General features: G+C 45.2%; 1 protein-coding gene across 9 annotated transcripts in view; it reads right to left on the reverse strand.

Moving 5' to 3' along the window:
- The window catches only part of LOC144764028 (uncharacterized), a 1,051,947-nt gene that overhangs the window by 887,965 nt on the left and 141,450 nt on the right, over positions 1 to 22,532 (reverse strand). For 6 of the 9 annotated variants that reach the window (XM_078650163.1, XM_078650164.1, XM_078650162.1 and 3 more), the window contains exon 4: positions 12,529 to 12,681. The exons of 1 other annotated variant lie outside the window; for it this stretch is intronic. In XM_078650163.1, coding sequence (XP_078506289.1) covers positions 12,529 to 12,681 — 153 coding nt within the window. Of the gene's footprint in view, positions 1 to 12,528; positions 12,731 to 22,532 lie in introns of those variants that run through there. 2 more of the 9 variants (XM_078650167.1, XM_078650168.1) reach the window with 2 other exon arrangements.

Raw genomic sequence — 22,532 nt, forward strand, 5'->3', positions numbered from 1 at the left:
ACTTTGCCACTGCTATTCAGTGCCACAGTGCAAGTGATCCCTACCGAAAATGATGTACTAACCAGTGGTTCCATGTTTGGCTATTTGGTTTACTTGTCAGACCCTAGTCTAGTGCACTGAGTGTGCTCAGGGCATGTAATCCAAATGCTGCTAGTGGGCCTGCAGCACTGGTTGTGCCACCCAGAGAAGCAGCCTTGTAAAGTGTGTCTAAGGTCTGCCATTGCAGAGCCTGCGTGCAGTCTGGTACTTTCATGCTGACTGGGCAAGTGCACCCACTTCCCAGTCCCGAAAGCTTCCCTTTTCTTCATATCAGTCACCCCTATGGTAGGCCCAAGGGCAGGGTGCATTGTAACTATAAGGTAGTACAAGCCCATATGTGTGTGGCATGTCCTAATAGTGAATTACAGCCATTTTCGTTTTTTCACTATTGCAAGGCTACCTGTTCTCCATAGGCCAGAATGGGCTGTTAGAATTATTACATTTTATAATCCTAACAGGCTCAGATAACATGGTAGAAATTCGAGTTTAGTATGCCTGAACTCAGAATAATAAAATACATCTTTTAGTAAAGTTTATTTTAATATTCTGTGTTTGCAAATACCACTTTTAGAAAGTAGGTATTTGCTTGTCTAACCATTCAAACCTGCCTCTGCTAGTTTGTGTATTCCTATGTCTGTTTTTTTGAGTGACAGGGCTGGGGAATTCCAGGAGACAGGCTGAGTCACCCAGTGGTGAATAGAGAGATCTGCATCTAGATGGGAGGGAGGAGTTCACCTGAACCTTGAATAGGTCTGTGCCTGCCTTCCACAATGCTGGCTCCACCCCCTGGGGAGCGGCTGATGTCTCTGCCCCGCACACTGAAAGAAGAGAAGGAGTCCTGTAAACAGAGTGCTCCAGAACTGTACTTGACCTCCACAATGCTGGCTCCACCTCCTGTGGGTTGTCTGATGTGCATGCCTGCCCTGTGAAATGATGATTACGTATTTTTTTTGTGAATGATTACGTATTTATACCGCGCATGGCTACCCGAAGGCATCCCAGTGCTGAGACAACGCTCACTCAACAGGATCAGACAAACAGGAGGGTTTTCAGTGACTTCCTGAAACTAAGATGGTTACTTTCCATTCTAAGATAGAGTGGAAGATTGTTCCAGAGTCTGGAAGCCTGAAGGGAGAAGCGTCTGCCCCCCATACGCACTTTCCTAGTTTTTGGAATTGCGAGGAGATTCTTGTGAAAGAAAAGAAGTCTGGTAAACAGAGTGCTTCTGAACTGGTTTGGACTGGCCAAAGGCCCCTCTCCCCTCAAAGAACAAAGGATCTCTGGGTATGAATATTGGAACCCTGATCCCATGAAATTAGATCACTTTGGACTACAAGAAGAAACCTTTACTGAGGAGAGGAGCCTGAAGAAACTGAGGAGAGACTATTCCCAAGCTGAAGTGCTGCTTGGGGGATTGGCCTGCAGTGGTTGCCTTACTGCCAAAGGAAGGAGAAAGGAACTTTGTAACTTTGCTTTCAACTTGTGAAGGATCTCCAAGGGCGTGGAAAAGAGCTTGCCTCCTGCTGAAGTCTCATGGACAACAGACTTCACCCCCCAGCTCCCCAGAGTTCTTTTGGAAGTGCCTGCTGCTGTTTAGGGCCGTCTGAGGAACTGCGTGTCGCAAAGAGCTGGAAGCCCGACTCAACGAGAAGAAGCGTGTCACCGTCGCTGTGCCTGCAGTCGCAACTCCGGAGAAAGGAGCGTGTCGCTGCTGGAACTGTCGCACTGCACCGCATCGGAGAGAAGCGTTCTGCAACAAAGAGGATATATAGAAACAAAGTGGTCCCTGACACAACTTCAAACTCTCACTTAATAGTTTGAAGTTGTGTCAGGGACAACTTTGTTTCTATATATAAACTGCTACACAGGTCCTTTGACTCATTGGGTCAACCCCATTGTTTTAATGGCAACGAAGCTGCTGCTGCCGTCGCAACTCCGAAAAAGGAGGGTGTCGCCGCTGTGGTTGTCGCACCGAGCGGAAGCTTCACGCGTCGTGGAGAAGAGCGTCGCCGCTGGAGCTGTTGCCGTCGCATCATAAGGGTGTCGCCGCTGCAGTCCACGCATCGAACCGAGAGTTTATCGCATCCCCAAGAAGAGTGCTGCATCTAGAAGATCTTCACATCTTTATTTCTTTGTATCTGAACTTTGCCGCATTTTCCATCGCTGCGACATTGCTTGTCATGGAAGCGCAACGCAACTTGAGGTACATTGACGCAGAGTGTCGCATCTAAGAACTGAACTGAACCAATCTTAAATCTACTATCTTAAAGTAATCATAGTGTGTATTTTTGTCGTTTATGGTCTTGTGGTAACTCTATATAAAGTCTACTTATTTTTTATATAAAACCTGTGTGGTGTCCATTTGTAGTGTTGTCACTGGGTTACTGTATGTGGTCACAACTGCTTAACTTACAACGCCTCTGAAATAAGCCTTAACTGCTCGCGCCACGCAACCTAGAGGGTGAGCAGGGGTTATTTTAGGAGTGTAATGACCTTGTCCTGACTAGAGGAGAGGGTCCCTACTTGTCACAAGTAACTACCTGTGCCAACTAGAGACCCCCAAATCTAACAAGTGGTATATGGTGAAGTGGCATACAGTGGAATAGGATATAGCGGAGTGGTGTATAATGGAGTGGCGTAGACTGGAGTGGCATAATGAGGAACCACATAGAGGGAGTGGTGCACAATATAGTTGCGTATAGTGGAATAATGTCCAGTAGAGTAGAGTGGTATGTTACACAGTGGAGTGGCATAGACTTGAGTGGCAAATAGTGGAGTGGTGTAGAGTTCATTAGCGTACAGTGGAGTAGCCTGAGTGGAGTCAACATGAGTGGAGTGCCGGAGAGTGGAGTGGCATTCACTTGAATAGAGTACAGTGGAGTGGCAGGTACTGGAGTGGTGTAAAGTGAAGTGACATACAGTGGAATAGTGTAGAGTTGTATAGTGGAGTGGGGCACAGTGGAGGGGGATAGAGTATAGTTGTGTACAGTCAAACAGTGTAGAGAGGAGTGGTATAGAGTGGAATAGCGTACAGTTGAGTAGATTACAGTGGAGTGTCATAGAGGGGAGTGGCATACATTTGAGAAGATTGGAGTGACTTAGTTTGGGGTGGATTATAGTGGAGTGGCATAGAGTGCAGTAGCATAGAGTAGAACAGGGTACAGTGGAGTGGGGTACACTGTGGTGGGGTAGAGTGTAGTGGTGTACAGTGCAATAGAGTGGCAAGCAGTGGAGTGGTGTAGAGTGGAATGCTTTCAAGTGGAATAGCGTAGAGTTTAGTGGCAAAGAGTGCAGGTGCCTATAGTGGTGTAGCGTTGAGTGGTGTAGTGGAAAAACATTGACTGGAGTGGCATACAGTGGAGTGGTATTCAGTAGAATAGGATAGAGTCAGGTTGTGTACATTGGAATAGCATACAGCGGAGTGGCGAAGAGTGTAGTGGCATAGAATGGATTCATACACTTGCAGACACGAACACGCCCCACCCTGTAGCAGCAGAAACACACACCTAGCTGCATGTTACAGCCCATACAGTGCCATGAGTGTGAGAGGCACTCAAAGGAATAGAGGAGGTAGGAAATAATTGTGTAGGAGGTTAATATACTGAAGTGAAAGTAGGTCTATACTTAAACTGTGGTAATGTGCTGATGCTCCTGAGTAACTATGTTTTAGGATCTTACATGTTTTTAATTGTTACATTTGTTGTTAGGTATCACCCAATATAAGCGCCACACTAGGGCGTTGTTCAACATTAAGCAAAGTGATAATATATGTACGATGGAAAAATGCCAATAATCAAATAAAAAGTAGAGTGGTACCTAGTGGAATAGCATAGAGTCTAGTGGCACAGATTGGAATGGCATACAATACAATAGCGTAGAGGGGAGCGGGGTACAATGGAGTGTTGTGAATTGGAATGCGGTACAGTGTAGGAGCGTGCAGTGAAGTGCCATACAGTGAAATACGATACAGTGAACTGGTTTTGAGTGTAAGGCATACTGTGGATTAACGCAGCGTGGAGTGGTATACAGTGTAGAGGCATAGAGCGGAGTAGCATACAGTCAAATAGTGTAGGATGGAAAGAAGTGGAGTGGCATAAACCTGAGTGATGTAGAGTGTAGTACTGAACAGTGTAGTTATGTTATGTTGATTTGTATTTCATACTAATCACCCGAGAGGGTAGTCAGGTGTTTGGGCAGGTGTGTAGATGTGTGGTCCTAAAGATACTTATAAACAGAGTGAGGCAGAGGGTAGGTGTCTGGTGGGTTGGTGAAAGTGTATGTGGCTGTTCAGGTATTCTGGTCCTGTGTTTTGTAGGGCTTTGTATTTGTGCAAGAGAAGTCTGAATTGACTGTGTGTGTGAATGGAGAGCAAGTGCGGCTTCCTGAGGTGCAGTGTGATGTGGGTGCCGATTCAGAAAAGGGGGTGGAAAGGGGGTGTGATGTGGGTGCAGCATGGAAGGTCAAGTATGTCATTTTGCGGCAATATTATGGAAGGACATTGCTTTACCATTCCAAGGTGGTCAACACGTTGGTTCCAAATGTATTGCTATGCTGAAACTTTAAAACAACAATAGACTATTTACAATACTTCTGCAAGGTGGACACTCACTGCTATATTTAATTTCAATATTGCAAGCATATGCCTCTTTTGATTAGACAGCAGCATGGTTTTTTTGCCTACTTGTATTCTTATTATTTATTTTGCATATATTTAAAAATATGTGTTTTCTTGCTGTTGCGTCAGAGGGTGAATGCAAGAATGAGTCACTGAATGGAATTAGGTAAAGTGTAGTGGTGTAGCGTTTAGTGGCGTACAGTGCAAAAGTGTAGAGTGGACTGGCGTAGAGTAGAGGGTGGTACAGTATAATGGAGTAGACTAGGATGGGGTAGAGTCTAGTTACATACAGTGGAATAGCGGACAGTTGAGTGCGTGGAGTGGTTGAGGACTGGAGTAGGGTACAATGAATTGGCATAGTGTGAAATAGCTTACACTAGAATTGAGTATAATGGAATGGCATACAGTGGAATGCAGTAGAGTGGATTAAGGTACAGTATAACGGTGTAGCGTAGAATTGTATACAGTGGAATGGAGTAGAATGGAGTGTTGTAGAATTGAGTGTCATAGAGTGGAATAGCAGCATAGAGTGTAGTGTTGTACAGTGGAGTTGCGTACAGTGAAATAACAGAGAGTGAAGTAGTGTATACCGGAGTGGCATACAGTGGAGTGTTGTCGAATAGACTGGAGTAAAATGGAGGGTCATAGAGTGGAATAGCATAGGCAGCAGTAGCATAGAGTTGAGTGTTATACAATGTAGTAACGTACAGTGGAGTGGTGTAGAGTAGAATAACATTGAGTGTAGAGGCATTCCGTGGAGTGACGGAGAGTCTAGTGGCATATGGCAGAATAGTATAGAGAGGTGTGTTGCACAGTGGAATAGTGTAGGAGCGTAGAGTGCAGTGGCGTATATTGGAGTTATGCAGAGTGGTGTGGCATAGAGAGGAGTTGTGTACAGTGTAATACCATACAGTGGCGTGCCGAAGAGTGAAGTGCCATATACTGAAGTGGCAAAGAGTGGTGTGGCATAGAGTGAAATAGCTGTGGCCCTTTTTATGAGCACCAGTTAAGGACACATTCATTTATGTATATTTATTTAGGCACAGGAAGATTAAGTGATTTGCCCAGAATCACACGATTTTGAGCCAACACGAGATTCGAACTTGGTTCTCCAGCTCCGAAGTCAGCAGCTCTGGCCATTAAACCATATCCTCTCAGCACTTTCATGGTTGATAGGAACTGGGCTAGTGCAAGCTGCCTCCTTATGAGAGCCCCACACTTATGTTCTTTACAAATTAACCACTGGCGCAGTGTAGTGTCGTAGAGATGAGTTGTTTACAGTGAAATTATGTAAAGTGGAGCAGCATATAGGGGAGAGACAATAATTGTAGTAGTGTACACTGCAGTGTCATAGAATGGAGCGGTGTAGATTATAAAAGCATAGAGTGGAGTGGTATAGAGTGTAGTGGCGTAGAGTGGAGTGGCGTACAATGAATTAGAGTGAAGTAGTATATAGTGGATTAGAGTAGAGTAAAGTGGTGTATAGTGAAGAGACGTACAGAGGAGTGGCGTAGAGTGTAATAGCATAGGATGGAGTGGCATAAAGGGGAGTGGCATAGAGTTGAGTGTGATACAAGAAACAGGCATAGCATGAAAGTGGGTGAACGGATGTAGATGTGAGGTGTAAATGCAAATTTGTTTTGCAGTAGGTGTAAATAGCGTAAGTAGTGTTAAAGTTATAAGTATTAAAATACTTGGTAATAGATTCTGCTGATGGTATACCCCACTAAGTTTGGGGTATATCATGGTATATGCCAAAAAGAAGGCAGGGTGTGATTGGTTAATGGCTGTGTTTACAAAACGTAAAAGCCAGCCATGCAGTTTTCAGCAGACTTTCGCTGCATTCTAGGTTAGGGTATTCTATTTAGGTAGGCGTTGTGTTTTGTAATTATTCCCTACCTATTAACACTTTATTAAACTGATATTAGTTAAAGAAATGTATTTATGATTTTCTTCACACTTTTTCAGCAGTTTGGTAAGCCTGGCTGAGTTTGTGGAGTTCCACTACGTGGTACTCTGCAAAGTGCAAAGAAAACTCAGTTGCGCGACACGGATCTCCACAAGCAGCGGAGTGCATTAGATAAATGCCGTTCACTGTGATTTTCAGTGCTATGTGCTTATCCGCACTGTGCAAATCATCACGAATGGCACCATGCACAGCACAAGAGGGCGCTGTTTCCTTTATGCCACTCGACTATATTTTTACTCGAGCTGCAGCTTTCTTAATGCGAACGGACGGTTTCTCAATGCGGGCGGTAGCGAGCATACGCGACCACTCGCAGTGAGAAATCTGACCGCCCACGTTGAGAAATCTCACCAGGCGGTTGATTTTCCATGCTCGCAACGCGAAACTTGAAGTGGACGAGCGCAAATGCTCCCCAACTTGACATTGACGAATGCGAGCAAGGGAAAAAACTCTGCGCCGCGTTTTTCAGAACTCCGCGAGCTCCGCGTAACACGGAGTGCGGAAATCTCTGTGAGCGGAGTTCACCACCCAGAGTTACAGTTTAGGGAGAACTATGAATTCATGAAAATTTGTTTTAATTAGCGTTGTCATTTTTAGGTTCTACCACAGTACTCCATGCACTCTTTTGTGAAGATTTAAATATGTTAAAAATTGAAAATACACTGTAGTACACTTATGGGAATAAAGTACAGAGAGGCAGAGATGCAAACACTCTTGATAATACAGTCATAGCTGCATGCAGGTTTCTTTTTAGCTTGCCCAAACATACCTCACCAGCTCAAATTAGGCTAGACTTCAGCATCCAGAAACAGCTCCTGGCAAGACAAGGGGCGTACATAACTACCTGGGACAAAGTGCGAAAATCCAAACAGGGAACTCTAAATGATTTTTTATGGAAGGAGTTAGAGCAACGCTTAACCTCACCAGCTGTCAAGTACCTGAAAAGCAGCTTGGCGAATACTGGCTTAAATAAGCTTTGGGATACTCCTACAAATCACTTAAAGCTTAAAAAACTGGTCAGAAAAACAATTAAACATCTTTCGTGGGATGAAGAAAAAAAGGTCACATGGCTGGATGACACTGAACTCGTATTCCACACCAGCACTACAGAACTACCTTGAATTGGGTTATGCTAAAACTACTAAAATGAAGTTTTTAAAGTACAGGCTGGGTTGGTACCCTTCCTCACTAGCTTAAGGAAAAGGCGGGCTCCTCCTGTCGTTTATGTGGCGCAGCGCCAGAGGATATGCTGAATTTGTTATGCTCTTCTGTAGAACTTTTGGAAGAACAAAAGCATCTATTAAAATGCCATTTTAATCAGCGAGGGATACGTTCACGAAGACAAGCAGTTTTTGCCTGCTTTGCACCCCAGGACCCACAGCTGAACTGTAGTCTTGTGAAGTTTATGAAGGTGATGAAAAGGAAAATGCCAAGATTAGAATCATAATCAACTATAAGAAAGTATTATAACACAAAGCTGCACTTCCATTTACTCCTAAAAGTATATCTTTTTATGATTTTAACAAAATGATAAATTGCGAATCATGAAATACTGTTTTACCAATGTAACCAGATCAGCTTTTAAGTCTTGATGTTTTGTATTGCAACAGTTTTATTTAACTATGCAAATAAAAAATGACTTACTTACTTTAGTACACTATATGTAGTACCTGTGGCAGTACCACAATGCTCTGTATTTTTTTTTATATATTGAACAATAAATATTTTTCAACATTTTTTACCTCTTTAATAAAGTGGTAATGAGTTGAGGAAAAATAGAAAACCTAATAGTTAGGTGAAATGTAGAACAGAGCTAAAGTGTACCTAAAAACAATATGGCTGCCTTCAACTTTTCTTTAAGGTTAATAATACCCAATTACGATTTTTGAGCAGTATTCATGGTTTATTAAGTTACTGATCTTATTAAATTCTACAGAGTCATTGCATTTCTTTGACACCTCAATGCCAGTAAGAAAAGAGCATAATATCTACTTATTATAGATGATTTTACAGAATATGCTTCAAATTCTCCTTACTCTGATTATTATGAAAGGACTAGCCCATTAGTACAACAGATGTTATGGAAATGTGGGTTTGTGTGCATACCTTCCAGTATGAAAAGCTTATAGCTAACTGTCAGATATGTTAGATGATGTCATGAGGGATGTGATCATGTTCTCAATAATGTGATTTGAGATGTTATCAGTGATGTCAACAATTATGCAACATGGAGGGTCATAAGGATTAGTTACTTACCTGTAATCCTAGATCTCATCCAGGGGTATACTCATCAAAGTCATAAGCGATCCCGCACATGGGTGGGGATTTTTCATAGATTATGACTATTGATGAGTATCCCCTGGATGAGAAGCAGTGCATGCCAAAGGTGCAAATAATAGTTCGCTTTTATATTATCAGAACTCCTAATTACAATATCACTTTAACATTTGCTTTATTTTCAGTGATTTTCCATGTTTATTGGATTATATTCACCCAACTGCTTTACAGAGCATAGCCTTCGGCAGTGTGAGGTGTAGGGTTGGCAGTAGGGCCAGGTCAGAGGCCAGGTTCTGGGCCCAACCCCCGGGTGGTGGTAAAGGCAACCCTTCAATGACCCTCAACGCACATATATATATATATTTTTTGTTGCTATTATGCAGAAGTGCTGCTCAAGCATCATCTACAGTACTGTGAGACTGCAAAAGTGTCACTTATGGAAGCTTGGGCAGCCTTGTGGTCTACTGGTCCTGCAAGAGTCCTGCAGTACTTCATAGTACTTAGTACTTCATAGGAGAAAACCAATCTTTATATTTTTGGGTCCATGGTAGGATCCTCTTAGGTCCCCCTCAGAAGTGGCAGGGGTTCAGTTGACCCCTACTCTGTCCTCTTACAATTCATTTTAATTTTAACTTCAGCACATGGAGTCCTGTAATGGCAACCACAACATTTTTCTTTATGATGCATCCAGCCAATTACATCGCTCAGTCCCACGGGACTGGTCCCAGCCCCGCAGGACTAAAAGAGCAATGGAAAAAAATCCCTATTGTACCGCGGTAATCCAGTAGGAGACCCGAGCAACCAACCATTCAGGTATCACTATAATTTAAACACAAATGTCTCAGAAACGCTGAACGAATTTACACCAAGTAAAGTCAAGGCACACTTTCTGAGTACATATCTAACTTTCTACCAGACAACAGACTCACCAAATGGTTGCAATTGCTGTTTACAAATTACATAGCAAAGCATCACTGGTTATTGTCTACTACAGTAATACTGATAATAATTTTTCATGGCAAAATAACTGTATTTGTTATATTCACAGAAAAACAGCCATTCAACATGATAGACTGAGGTAGCCAGTCATTCAGATTTGTTTGAATGAATATACGTGAGGGCAGAGCACAAAAGTGCAAACATCAACAAGGGAAGATGCATATGAAGTGAATATAGAGTATGTGCTACAGATGTGTGTGTGTGGGATCAACGTTTGATGAATCAGTCGCAGGCATGGGCAAGCAAGGCAAGATTAAAGCAGGTGATCCCCTCTGTCCTGCTAGCCGGAGACAGCCGACGCAGCAGAGGTAAGCTCATGTCCATCATGGCAAAGAGAAGCTCAGACTCTTCTAAACAACAGAAAAGACAAAATATGTCCATGTAGACACTGGAGACATGCTTTGACTCTGGTGTCTATTCTATGGGCATCTATTGTAACCAGTGGTTGAAGTGCATAAAAAAGTATGGGAGCCATGATACTGCATGCAAAGGGGCCCACGGGTGACTGAGCATTGGGGCGGGGTCAAAGGTAGGGCTAAAAAAACAAATATTCTGCAACTTTTTTCACTCTCTCACCTTCAGGTAACTACATATGAAATAAGGCACAGCCTAAATGAACAAGCATTTTCAATGCATCAGTCTTGCCTTTGGGACCTTGTAAGTGTTTAGTATTCCTTTCATTAGAAGGTCACTGGCTCCAAGGAACTGCAGGTACTGTGGAATAGTCTGTTTCGTTTGCTTGCATCCACTAAGTAGTTAAAAAATTCTGCGTCCAAAACTAAGCAAACTTACTACTTACAGGATGTAATCACAGGACACTAGGGGGGCGAGAAGTAACGAACTGCGGGAGGGGTGGGGGGGGGCGACATAGGCCATAAAATAGTGTTTGAGTAAAGGGGCCAATAGCCAGAGAAGGATACGAAGGAGAAGGTGGCCGTCAGGAGGAGGGACTAAGAAGCCTAAAACCAAACAGAAGGCAGCATTTAGGATGTAAGCCAATCAAAAAGATGTGCGGAGAGTGGGCGGAGCTTCCAGAAAGCTTCCACACTATAATATATACTGCATGTCTCAACGAGACAGCGCAAGCGCTGCCTAGGCGAGACCCAAAAATGAATGCAACTTAAGTTAATCAATGGGAAATTCATTAGCTCACTTGATGAAAACCTCTATTAGTTAATGCACTGCAGAAGTCAACACAATTTAATATCATTATTGGTATTAGTATTATAATAATGACAACAACAGACAAGATTACTTTAGTTGGCACAACATATGAGAATACCAGAAGTGATCAACTCAGCTTATCAGGCACTATTGCCAATAATAATGTAAGGCCGGAATATACATTTCCTATTCTTCCTCATAAAAATAACATGCATTTATTATGCACATTGTTTTTGCTAAGTGGTACTAGCTTGCAAAATCCCTGGTATAACTTTTTTTTTTAATTGACGAAACCAATAGATTTTGCAAAGGCAACATCTATTGGATTTGCCAATGTGTGTTTAATTTGGGGTCATGTAGGTCTCCTACAGGTTTCCCACAGGATCAACCATCTAGATAGCGCTATTTTCTTGAACCTAATTTCTCAAAAACAGCTAACAGTATTACACATAATCACAAAAAGCACACTTTTGGGGAAAAAATGTAGTATTCTGCCAAATTTTATATCATTCTGTTCAGCGGTTTTTCCCTCTATCCTTGTCTAAACTTCCCTATGTAAAATGCATGGTGAAAAGTGTTTAGGGATATTTCCTTTTTCTTAACCCCTGCTTGATATATCACTCCAAAACTTTCCAGTAAGGAGCTGAGGTCGGTGAACTTTAAAAAAAATGCTTTGGTGAAAATTCATTAAATGGCGCATAACTACACAGGGGCGACCATCACTGTGCAAAACATAAGTGTGCGTGTGTGTGCGTGTGGGTGTGTGTGTGTGTGTGCGCATATGTGTGGGTGTGTGTGTGCGTGTGTGTGTGTGTGTGTTTGTTTTGTACCTTTGGGGTCAGTAGCAGCGCAACAATACAGCATGTGGGAGACATAATAATTATTAGTGAACAGCGGCATTCCAAAAGTAGGAACAAGCTGTATGTGCATTTGAAGTCAACATCCGTAAATATGGATGAATATATGCACCTGTAGACCGTGGCCATTTAATAACAGGCGCATGAATGAATGAAAACCAATTTTTATCCCACACTGTGATGTCACCAAGGTATGATGGATCAACATAAAAGTCGAAAGTTGCTTTTAGTCGATAATGCTGAGCGTGTGGTGCAAGAGTAGTGAGCATAAAGCACAACAGGGTGATTATGGGTCCACTTCAGACCTTTGTGGTACATGTTACACAATGCAAAGAGCGGTATTGCAACACAGAAGACTTGGAAGGCATCATCAGGGCAGCAAGCCAAGTAAAAGCAGCACCTTCGCTGTCCCCTTCCATCAGTGACTCCAACAGTGCTCTATATCACCAGCACATATCTTGGTGTTGTGCTTATGGGGTGTCGAAGCAGTACAGAGTGGCCAATAGGAAGGGCTCGTATGGAGTCCCTGAATCAGCAGCAGTTCCTCTAACTGGCTGCACAGCTCTTGTGCAGAGAGTAATCCTGAGACACGCCTAGAATTCATAAAGTACCTGGAGTATGAGGCGCTATGCACTCCTGGCTACAGCGCGAAACGCAGCACTTCAGCCTGCCGGGGCAGTCGACGTCGCCGCTGCACTGTGGAGGTGGGATCTCCGCATTCAGAGGGCACAAGGAAGTGTGCTCAGGACAAAACCCAGGTTTTGCTGCAATGAAGTACATTGATAGTTTAAGTGGCTTCAATCCTCATGTTACCTTTTAAATAAAAGAAATGCAAAAATAACTACCCAGCTCACAATAAAACACCTTTATTTGCATGCAAATAATGGTCATCGTTTCAAACATTAGTCCAATTAGGAGCAGTCACCTAATAGTGCTCCCCACACACTCCCCGGCACCTCTTACTTGAAGATAACTACAAAAGAGAATTGAAAAATGCAGCAATAATACACTCTAAACAGAAGCAATCCGATGTGCATCATCGGTTTTATGAGCTAAAGAGTGGTTCATTGTTTCTAGAATGGCAGCTCAGCCCTGCAGTCCTCTGAGGTTGGCAACTTGTTACAATTCAATCTGGAGAGAGGGGGTGAGGGGGAATAACCTCTATTACATGCCCTCCTCAGCGCTTTCTGAAACTCCACAGGATGTGCTAAGACGGTCAGGCCAGCCTGTGAGACTCTGTCATGTCTTGACAGTCCTCGAGTATTGTGAGGCTGTATCCCAGGAGGTAAACCCGAACCCAGAGGGTGGTCTGCATCATCAGAGGGATGAATCTTAATCTACCGCTGCACAACACGTGAGGACTCATTCCTACCTCACCATCTTCAATGGCAGGCTGCTCCTGCGGGCCCAGATATACTAACATTGTGCGTCGTGGTTGTGCCATTGTATAGCACAGCCGTGAGACAAAATGCTAGTCGAGATTTATACAGACCCGCAAGGGCCTGTTTGCACCGCATTGCGGGACCTTGTAAAAAAAGAAGCAATGCGGCGCCTTGCGATGCACTGTGCCACACTCCGTTGGGTAGGCATTACATAAGTTGAGTATGGGTGTTCACATGCATCTACTCATGGATTTTAACGCAAACCCAGTTTTATGAAGGGCACGGTTTGCGTCTGAATGGTGCATCGACCAGAGAGGCATAACAAGGAGAAATATCTTCACCTAGTTAGTTCGTGCAGCACACATGGAAAGAAGAATGTGCTTCGGAGGATTATTTTTGTGCAGGAAGGTATGCCCTCCTTAACAAAAAGCCTTGTGTTAACATCACATGAGACGGTGTGGTTGCGGTGACGAGCATCAATGGAGAAGATCTGAAACAGAATCAATATCGAAGCACTCAGCCTTGAGAAAGTCTCTTTCAAGAAACATGTGTTGGCTGCCTCTTTGCATTTGGGTATCAAGAATTGACATAAAAAATGTGCAACATTGTGCAAAAAATGAACCACACAGAAATCAATCACAACTTTGTCTCAACACTTCACTGAACAGACGTGTATTACTGTGGACGTGTTTGAATGCTTCAGTACTGTTCACTGAACGGGGCATCTCCTGTTCCAGCGCTGGCACCCCAGGTGACGGTGTGCCCATACCAAGGGAGCTCAATCTTACTGCATTGCTTGAGTTTTACATTTGAATTGCTGGAGACATGTGTACAAGCATTGAATGTACAGACACTCTTTGCATAGCCACCTATCATGTGTGTATTGTAAGATTTGAAACAGACTTGTGAGTGGCCAGTGCTGGTGAGGAAATGGACTCAGGTCCTGGAACCGTGTTCAAGTAAGTGCAGCCTGCCTGTCTGTAACTGAGGCCCTTCTAAATTGGTCTGCACAGAATTTTACTTTCCTGTGAAACTAGCTGAGCACACATCCGTTGACACACTTGTGTCGGTAACAGGCACGTCTAGAGATGTATTTGCCAGTAGGCACACCATCTTGCTGAGCGAAGTTTACAACCTAGAGGGTAATACTGGCTTGTGAAATGGAGAACATCAAGCCACACCCTTTCTTTTTTTATTTTTGTTTAATATAGATTTATTGATTTTAGCAAAAGACAAATAAATGTCATTCCCTGTGAGTGCCCACAAGAGTACATTAAGGGCAGAAAGTTGAGCCCGGCTGTTAGGAATGCGATAACATTGTACGTGTGAGTCCTTTGGTGCGATATATGTCCATGAGTGCTCTCTTGATTTCGGCACACATCTCTTTACGTGTGTCATTCGTGAGTACAATCAGTTACAACAAAAACTCCCCCCCCCCCCCAACCAGTGTGCCTTGATCTATGCCTGTATAAGGCCAGGTTTGTAGGAGGGTCAGGAAGGCGGCGGCCCAGACTGCTGCAGATTGGTGGGCCTCGGTGAAGCTTAACAGGCGAAGGTATGTCAGGCATGTTATTTCATTACATTCCTGCGATAGGAGAGATAGGATCGGCAGCCAGACTGTATGGAAGGCGGCCGTGGACTTTGTGAGTGTGGCTTGGATACACCCTTTCTTTTTGAGAAATCCTGGAGATTATCCATCACTAAGTGGCAGAAGGTTTTTGAGAACTGCACCAAAGTATGTGGTCCCAACATGGGGGTTGACAAGAAAGTGGTTTTGCTAATGCAGAACTTAGCGGCAGAAGGACATTCTTGACAATCAAGTGAGATAGAAAGATTGCGAGAGGGCTCAATGAGGGCATGTTATCTGGGACAAAATGAGATATATCATTTCTGAAGTGGGTGTTCACAGTTCTTGAAATCTACCACTTTGGCAGACAGATGAAAAGGGGCAATGAGTCTGTGAAGAGTATGTGACTGCTCTGTGAAACTTGTCCACAATGAGTAGATTACTTTAAAAAATAAGGAGACCAGTTGCTGCTAAATTGTAGTTCTCAAAATGTGTGTGAAGAGTTGCACAAAGATGAGCCAACAGTGAGTAAGTTTGTCATTGTGGCTGAACCTGTGGTCCTTCTGGTGAAATGCATACATGAAGGGAATGAGAGGGGGCAAAGGGACCTCTTGTTGTGTGGCTTTGGTGGTTAGAACTGAGAAGGGTGACAAAAGAGAAGATAAGCAAGATAGACCAAAGCACCGGTGCTTCTTGCAAAGTCTGATGGGGCATATGGCTACCAATAAAAGAGGGTATGGCATTAAGGGCTCCATTCAATAAAAACAGAAGAATAGGTCATTATGCAAAGTGTTGCAGGAGTGCAGGCCTGGCGGCCAAGAAATTCTTGGAAGTGAAAGAGGCATAAAAAGATGTTATCCTTCAAGTGGGTGCCATGAGTGAAGAGAATTATGAGCAGTAGATGGCAACTAAGGACTAAAGGATCAAAATGATTTAAATCTCATGTTCCAATTTGGTAATTATGTCAATGACTACTTTTGAGGAGCTGTTTGCAGGAGGTGTTAAGGACCAGGGATATCGAGACAGGTAAATATGGGGTCGGCCTGTAAGAATGGTAGGGATTTTAGAGTTATCATCTGAATTTGGAGACAGGATCATTACAGGGAAGGTGTCAGTGTTAACACCGCCAGAAAGAACTTGGGGTATGGATAAATCACAATGCGGATTTGCAGGTTCAGGTCCGGCAGATGATTGGCTCAGGCAAGGATTTAGAATGACACTAGTTTCAGAATTTCCGATGGTCAGGTCTTTGATGTTAGGTGGCTTCTCAGTAGTTGTATTGTAATAGGGTGATGTGCTGGCTTATGGAGGGAAGTGGGAGGAGCACAGTCAGGAAGTTAGAACTAAGTTAGTGTTTTTGAGAAATGTGGTTTGACACGCAGGGCTGATAAGTGCTTCTTTGGACGTGAAGAGCTTTCTTGCTTGGGGCATGAAATTAGTTGTTGGGACTTTGTGGAAGTGACTAAGTAGAAGTCTTTTTTTCTTCTTGACAAACAGAGTAATATGTGAGGTTCATTGAGAATTTGTCTCCTAAACTGAGTTCATTAGGGGTTTGCTGAAGACAAACCGGGGGTTCTGTTGGACAGATGATTGCACCATGGACTTCAAGTTTATCAAAAGCAAGATGAAGAATGCCCCACCACGCCTCAAGACTTTCGTGCCAGGTCAGGAGTGAGTGGTGTCCACCAAAGCAAGCAGTAAAAAAAGTGCAGGTTTAGAAGAGGACTACTGCTTTCATCTCATGTGTTATGTTATGTTATGGGTTTTTTTGAGCGTGACAGCTGCCCCAGCAACGGGGCGTCCCGGCGCTGAGAACCATAGCACAACCAACTGGGATGGGGGGGGGGGGAAGGGGGGGCCTACGAACAAGGAAAAAGGTGGGTTTTAATGACTTTGCGGAAAGTGATCAGGTTGTCGATACAACGTATGTGGAGGGGTAGAGAGTTCCATAGTTTTGCTGCCCGGAGTCTGAAGGAGCGACCTCCGATGCGGCTGAACTTAATGCGGGGGACCACTGCTAAATGTTGACCTATGGAGCGCAGGTTGCACTGGGGGGTGTAAGGAGTGAGCAGTGATTGGAGGAGTTCGGGGCCCTCCGCATTCAAGATTTTAAAAGCTGTCGTGAGGGCCTTAAATTCTATGCGAGCTACCATTGGAAGCCAGTGTAGTCTCTGGATCGTGCTTCTAGCGGAGCACCTTCTGGGGAGACCTACAATTGCCCTGGCCGCGGCGTTCTGTATTCGCTGGAGCCTAGTTGTTTCGGCTTTGTTAGCGCCTAATAATAGAACGCTCGCATAGTCCAGACGGGACAGGATTGTGGCTTGGACAACGAGCTGCCGTGTTTTGGGGTCAAAGAAGCCTAGAATGTGGTGCAGGCTTCTCAGTAACCCAATGCATGTCGCTGCTACCTTTTTGGTGTGGGTTTGATAATTGAGTGCGGAATCCAGCCATACTCCTAAGTTTTTGACAAGGGCTTTGGGAGGAGGGGTGGGTCCTAACAGAGGGGGCCACCAGTGGTCACTCCAGAGGTTGGGATTCTTATCTAGCAGTAGTACCTCGGTTTTTCCTGCATTCAACTGTAGGCAATTTTCAGTCATCCAGGTGGCAACAGCGGCCAGCCCGTCCCTAAATTTTGTGGCCGCGGTAGAGGGCAGTTCAGTGAGGGTGATGACTAGCTGTGTGTCGTCGGCGTACGACACCAGCGTGAGGTCCCATTCTTTGGCCAATGCCGCCAGGGGCTGCATATATAAATTAAAGAGGGACGGACTGAGGGCAGAGCCCTGTGGTACTCCTTGGTTAATCTCATGAGAGTGGGAAATGAAAGGGGGGGCAGACACACGGAAGGATCTACTCGAGAGGAATGAGCGAAACCATTCTAGTGCCCTGTCCCTGATCCCGATACCCTCCAAACGGCTCAACAGAATCTCATGGGACACCGTGTCAAAGGCCGCGCTGAGATCCAGTAATATCAGCGCAGCACTCTGACCGGCGTCCATGGTCATCCTCAGATGTTCGGTCGTGTAGAGGAGGGCGGACTCCGTACTGTGTCCAGGCCTGAACCCGTGTTGGGAAGGGATAGATGTTATTTTCGGCCATATGGGCAGTGAGTACGGCAGTCGCATGAGCTTCTGCCAATTTGGACATCCAGGGCAGCAGGGAAACGGGTCTGTAATTCTCCGGCTTCGTGGGGTCCAGAGTGGGTTTTTTAATGATGGGGGTAATCCAGGCCTGTTTCCAGTGAGTGGGTACTATGGCGGATGAGAAAGAAAGGTTAAGGAGCATGGCCAGGGAGGGAAGAAAAAAATCCAGGTGGTCCAGAAATTGGACTGGTTTCATGGGATCAGAGGGGGCGCCGGATTTCACCTTTCTGCATAGTTTAGCTAGCTCCTCGTGGGAGATGGATGGCAGATGAGTGAGCCTGGGGCCTTTGGCAGGGACCTGAAGAGGATTGGAGAGAACAGAGGGGTTCTGTGGGAAGGTGTTATAGATTTTCCTCACCTTTTCTGTAAAGAAGGTGGCAAGATCCTCACACTGCTGAGTGGAGGAAATACCTGTGGCAAGATTGCCGCAGTTTTGTAATTTTTGGACCAGTTTGAAAATTGTTTTAGTGGGGTTGGGACTGGAATCAATTTCATTGGCGTAGAAGGACGCACGGGCAGATCGAATGGCTTTGTGGTATCGCTTGAGTGTGGTCAAATAGGACACTTTGTCCGTGTCCCAATACTCCTTCCTCCAGTTGCGCTCCATTTTTTTACATTCTTTCCTAAGGATTTTTAGCTTGTCATCATACCATGGGTTCGAGGGGGGACATTCATATGAATTAGGCAGTGGGAAGGGATGAGTTAAATTACTCTGTAATTGAGACGGATATTTGCACAAACTAGGAAATCCGTAATTGCACTCCCGTTATCTACTATTAGTATTTCATACTTACCCGGAGTTCTCAACTGTGCGGCAGACCGCCTTTCATGTTTGATGGATGTGGGCACCCCAAAGGTTCTGGGGAAGTTGGAAAACGATTCATGAATTGGTATGTGTGGGGTAACTGCTGGGGCAGTATAGGAGGATGAGTTGAAGAATGATCCCATTTTGACTGGTTTGATCATGTGGTTCAAGGATGGTAGTTCCTAAAGAAAACTGTTGATATGCGTCTCAAAGTCCTATGGCTTGGTCAAGGATGAGCCCTGGTAGAGGGTTGACTTGTTGATCCATGGCTCAAGACTGGTGGTTGTCAATGTGCTGCATCAGAGCATCATTCAGCTAACACCTATGGGATATTTGGGGGTGGTCAAAACGATGGTGAGAATTCAGGCATATTTTTTGTTTGGCCAAATCCGACCTTGTAGTGGAAAGGCCTAGAGTGTGCTAATAACGATCAGGTTTTGAGGACGCATGGACTTCTCATGTATGTAAGGTGAATGTTGGACTAACCTTGACAGGAGGCGGTATTAGACATTGTGTAGCTGTGGAGAGTAGAGATGGTTATACCATATCTGTTTGTCTTGGGAATCTGTTCATGACTTGGGCTGTGGTCCAAAGGGTAGGAGACATTATAATGAAAAGTGTAATAAAGTACTTAGAGGTAATTGTTGAGAGTGAAAGGGCTTCCCAAAGTGTATTATTGGAAAATGGAACTTCATTTTGTTCTCTAGAAATAGAGGTATTTATGGAAAGTTGTGGTGTTGTACACAAGGAGCGTGCCCTCTACCACCCTAAGATCAACAAGATGTGGCTGGGTTCGACAAACCATCTCGTTCCTCATTAGACAGAATATATGTTTAGCTTTTCAGCATTTGAAGACCTAATTGCAGTGCACTTTCTCCGAGGAAGGGGGGGAATGCTGGGAGGAATGTGTAAAGGAATCTTGAATTTGGCATGTGTAGCGAAGAAGGATGCTTGTAACAAGGGTGCAGTCAGATGTTAGTCAATGTACTGTGGGTGGAAAGGAAATCCCCATGAAGGGTGTGCCGCGATGGAAAGGTGTGGTCTACACTCAAGCTCTCCTACCAGAAAGTAGATCAGGAAACAAAGGTATTTAGGCTGTAGTTGTTGAACATGCCCTGGATCAGTTTCACTGCTGGTCTGAATGGTATTCTATTTATATGTAACTTTTGACCGAGGTCACCTAGATCTTCTTTGTACCTTGTGATTTGTTATTTTGTTTCTATTATTAAGTATGCTGTTTAATTAAGAGGAAAGATGTGTGGGGTCTTGAAACTCCCTAGGCTGGGATTTTCACCAGGAATGTGTGTGCTAGACCTGGCTGGGGGATTCTAAGTGTCAGCTGTACTGCTGCTGTGGCTAGAAGGCCTTGCAATAAACCTACCTCAGTGACTTTACCTACCTCCGTGCACATCAAAGTCTCTGCTTGAGTTCTTGCATCAGGTGTCCATTGTTACCTCAATTTAACATGCAGGTTAGGAAAAACACAGAAATTCAATGATAAAAACACAGTTAAATTGGAGTTATGCTTGTGAATTAAAACTGAAAAACCAATGAAGTTCACAAGTTATAGCTAGGATCCTGGTCCATAACTTGAACAACAGACATGCAGACCATAACTCATTCAATTTCCTTCTCATCAATTGAAGCGCCCTTGGCATACAGGTTACTCATATCATTAACCCTTTAATGCAACCCATATTGATAGAGTACACTTAGCGTAAAGAAGCTATTGTTGTCAGTCCAGCTTTGACCCAGTGGCACCATGCTGTACTTGGTCTTCTCTGGAGGGTCAACTGTATACTCTTTACCTTAACCCTTCCTGTTTTCTGACTTTCATTGAGCTTGGCGTGAGAACTGCTAAACAGTGCTTAAGTGTTTGCGCTCGCTCCTTAAAACAAGGTAAAATAAGCTTACATCTGATTGTTAGCATTTATTATACTTATAAGCCTCTAGTATATGGTACAACATGTACCCAGGGCCTGTAAAGTACATTCTAGTTGTGGAACTGCAGCACTCCTTGTGCCCCCCACTTAAGTAGCTTTTTAAACATGTGTCGGGCCGGCAGTGCAATTTTAAACTGTCAATTTGATCTGACAAAATAAACATTTGGCAGGCCTAAACCTTCCTTTTTTAGGTTTCGTAACCTGGCGAGGGGCAAAGCCCCTCCCAGATCGAAATCTGTTGTTTTTAATAGTGGGGTTAGAACCGCCTCTGCCTCTCATTGGCTAGCTCCATAAATGGAGGCTAGCCATTGGGAGGCAGAGGCTGTCAATCGCGCTTTCTCTTGAAAACGCGATTCGGGGGCGTTTCTGGTGCTTTTTTTAAGCCCCGCCCCTTTGTCCCGGGCCGCGCTGCGATTGGCTGCCGGCCCGGGACACCCCCGTGACGTCATTCCCGGGCCGCGCTGTGATTGGCTGCCGGCCCGGGACACCCCCGTGACGTCAGCCAATCACAGCGCGGCCCGGGACCTGACTTGTTGTGGATATTGTTTATGGTCGACAAACGTTCTGTAGTCCTTCTTTTACATTTTAGCATGAAAGCCTCGAGCATTCGGGAACACTAGGAGCCATGTAGGGGTCAGGCAAAGCATGAGCCCTTTTGTTTGCTGCCAGAGGCACGTAGACACCCTCACCGACTCGGCCGGATTGTTATGCCTGACCCAAAGATGCCCGTCGTTAGCGACGTGGCTCCTCCCCGATGCGGGACTGCACAGGCGCAGTGTACTGTGTATGCTGCCTGCTCCTCCGCTGGCCCCCCGCAGGCGGCTGTCAGCACAGGAGGATACGCTCCGCCAATCAGAACGCGGCTTGTTGTGGTGCGACTCCGGTACGGGGAGCTCCGGGACCGAGGCCCGGGGTGGCGGAAGCAGTCACAGTTTAGAGAAGTGGGTGGGCAGAGTGAGGGTGGGAGAGAGCTGCGACCCCCTGGGAGGATAGTACTGATTCCTGTGGTAGCAGGCATCAGTGAAGAGAGTGTCAGAGGGAACAGTTCTGTGTCTCTGGGATCCCAAACAAGGGAGGGCAGCCCTTCCGCCTTCGTGGTGTACGGGGGCCTCTGTCATCGGGGGTGTAAATAACCTGAGAGGGGATTCGAGTTCACTGACGGACTGAGGCATATCGAGGACCACCCGCCGGGGTTTCACAGGCCGCCCTGGGGCCCGGGAGGGAGAGAGGGGGCTCGGGAGAGTGGACTCACTCTGGTGTCCAGCCAAGGTGGGATACCCCGGGGTGTAGGACAGGAGGCCGCGCTGCCGGACCGCGGCACAGCGAGGGTGGACGACGCCCCCCGAGCCCCGAGGTGGGCAGAGGTCCGTACACCCGGGCCCTGGTGCAGAGAGGCGGAAGAGCCTGGGGGCCACAGGAGGCCGAAGCCGCCGCGCACCGAGAGCCGGACCATGAGGAGAGAGATGAACGGGGTCACTAAGAGCAGGTTTGAGGTGAGTGTGAAGACTCGCAGAGGTACAACAGTGAGTGAGGTGTGTATCAGGTACACGAACTCTAGTACGCAAGACAAGAAAGCTGGCAGTACACGAAGTTATTGTTGTGCTCATCAGGCTTCTCGGTGGGATTGAGGGCGCGGGCACATTGAGTGTTTCAGGGTGCAGACGTATTTTAAAGATCTCATCGTGAAGGTACATTAACAAACAGGTTTCAAGGTGCGAACATCAACTGTGAATTTATCAGGATGTGCGTTTCTGAAGCTCTTGTTGTAGTGGTTGTGC

Source organism: Lissotriton helveticus, chromosome 6 (genome assembly GCF_964261635.1).
Source record: "Lissotriton helveticus chromosome 6, aLisHel1.1, whole genome shotgun sequence".
In the NCBI taxonomy this organism is placed as follows: Eukaryota; Metazoa; Chordata; class Amphibia; order Caudata; family Salamandridae; genus Lissotriton; species Lissotriton helveticus.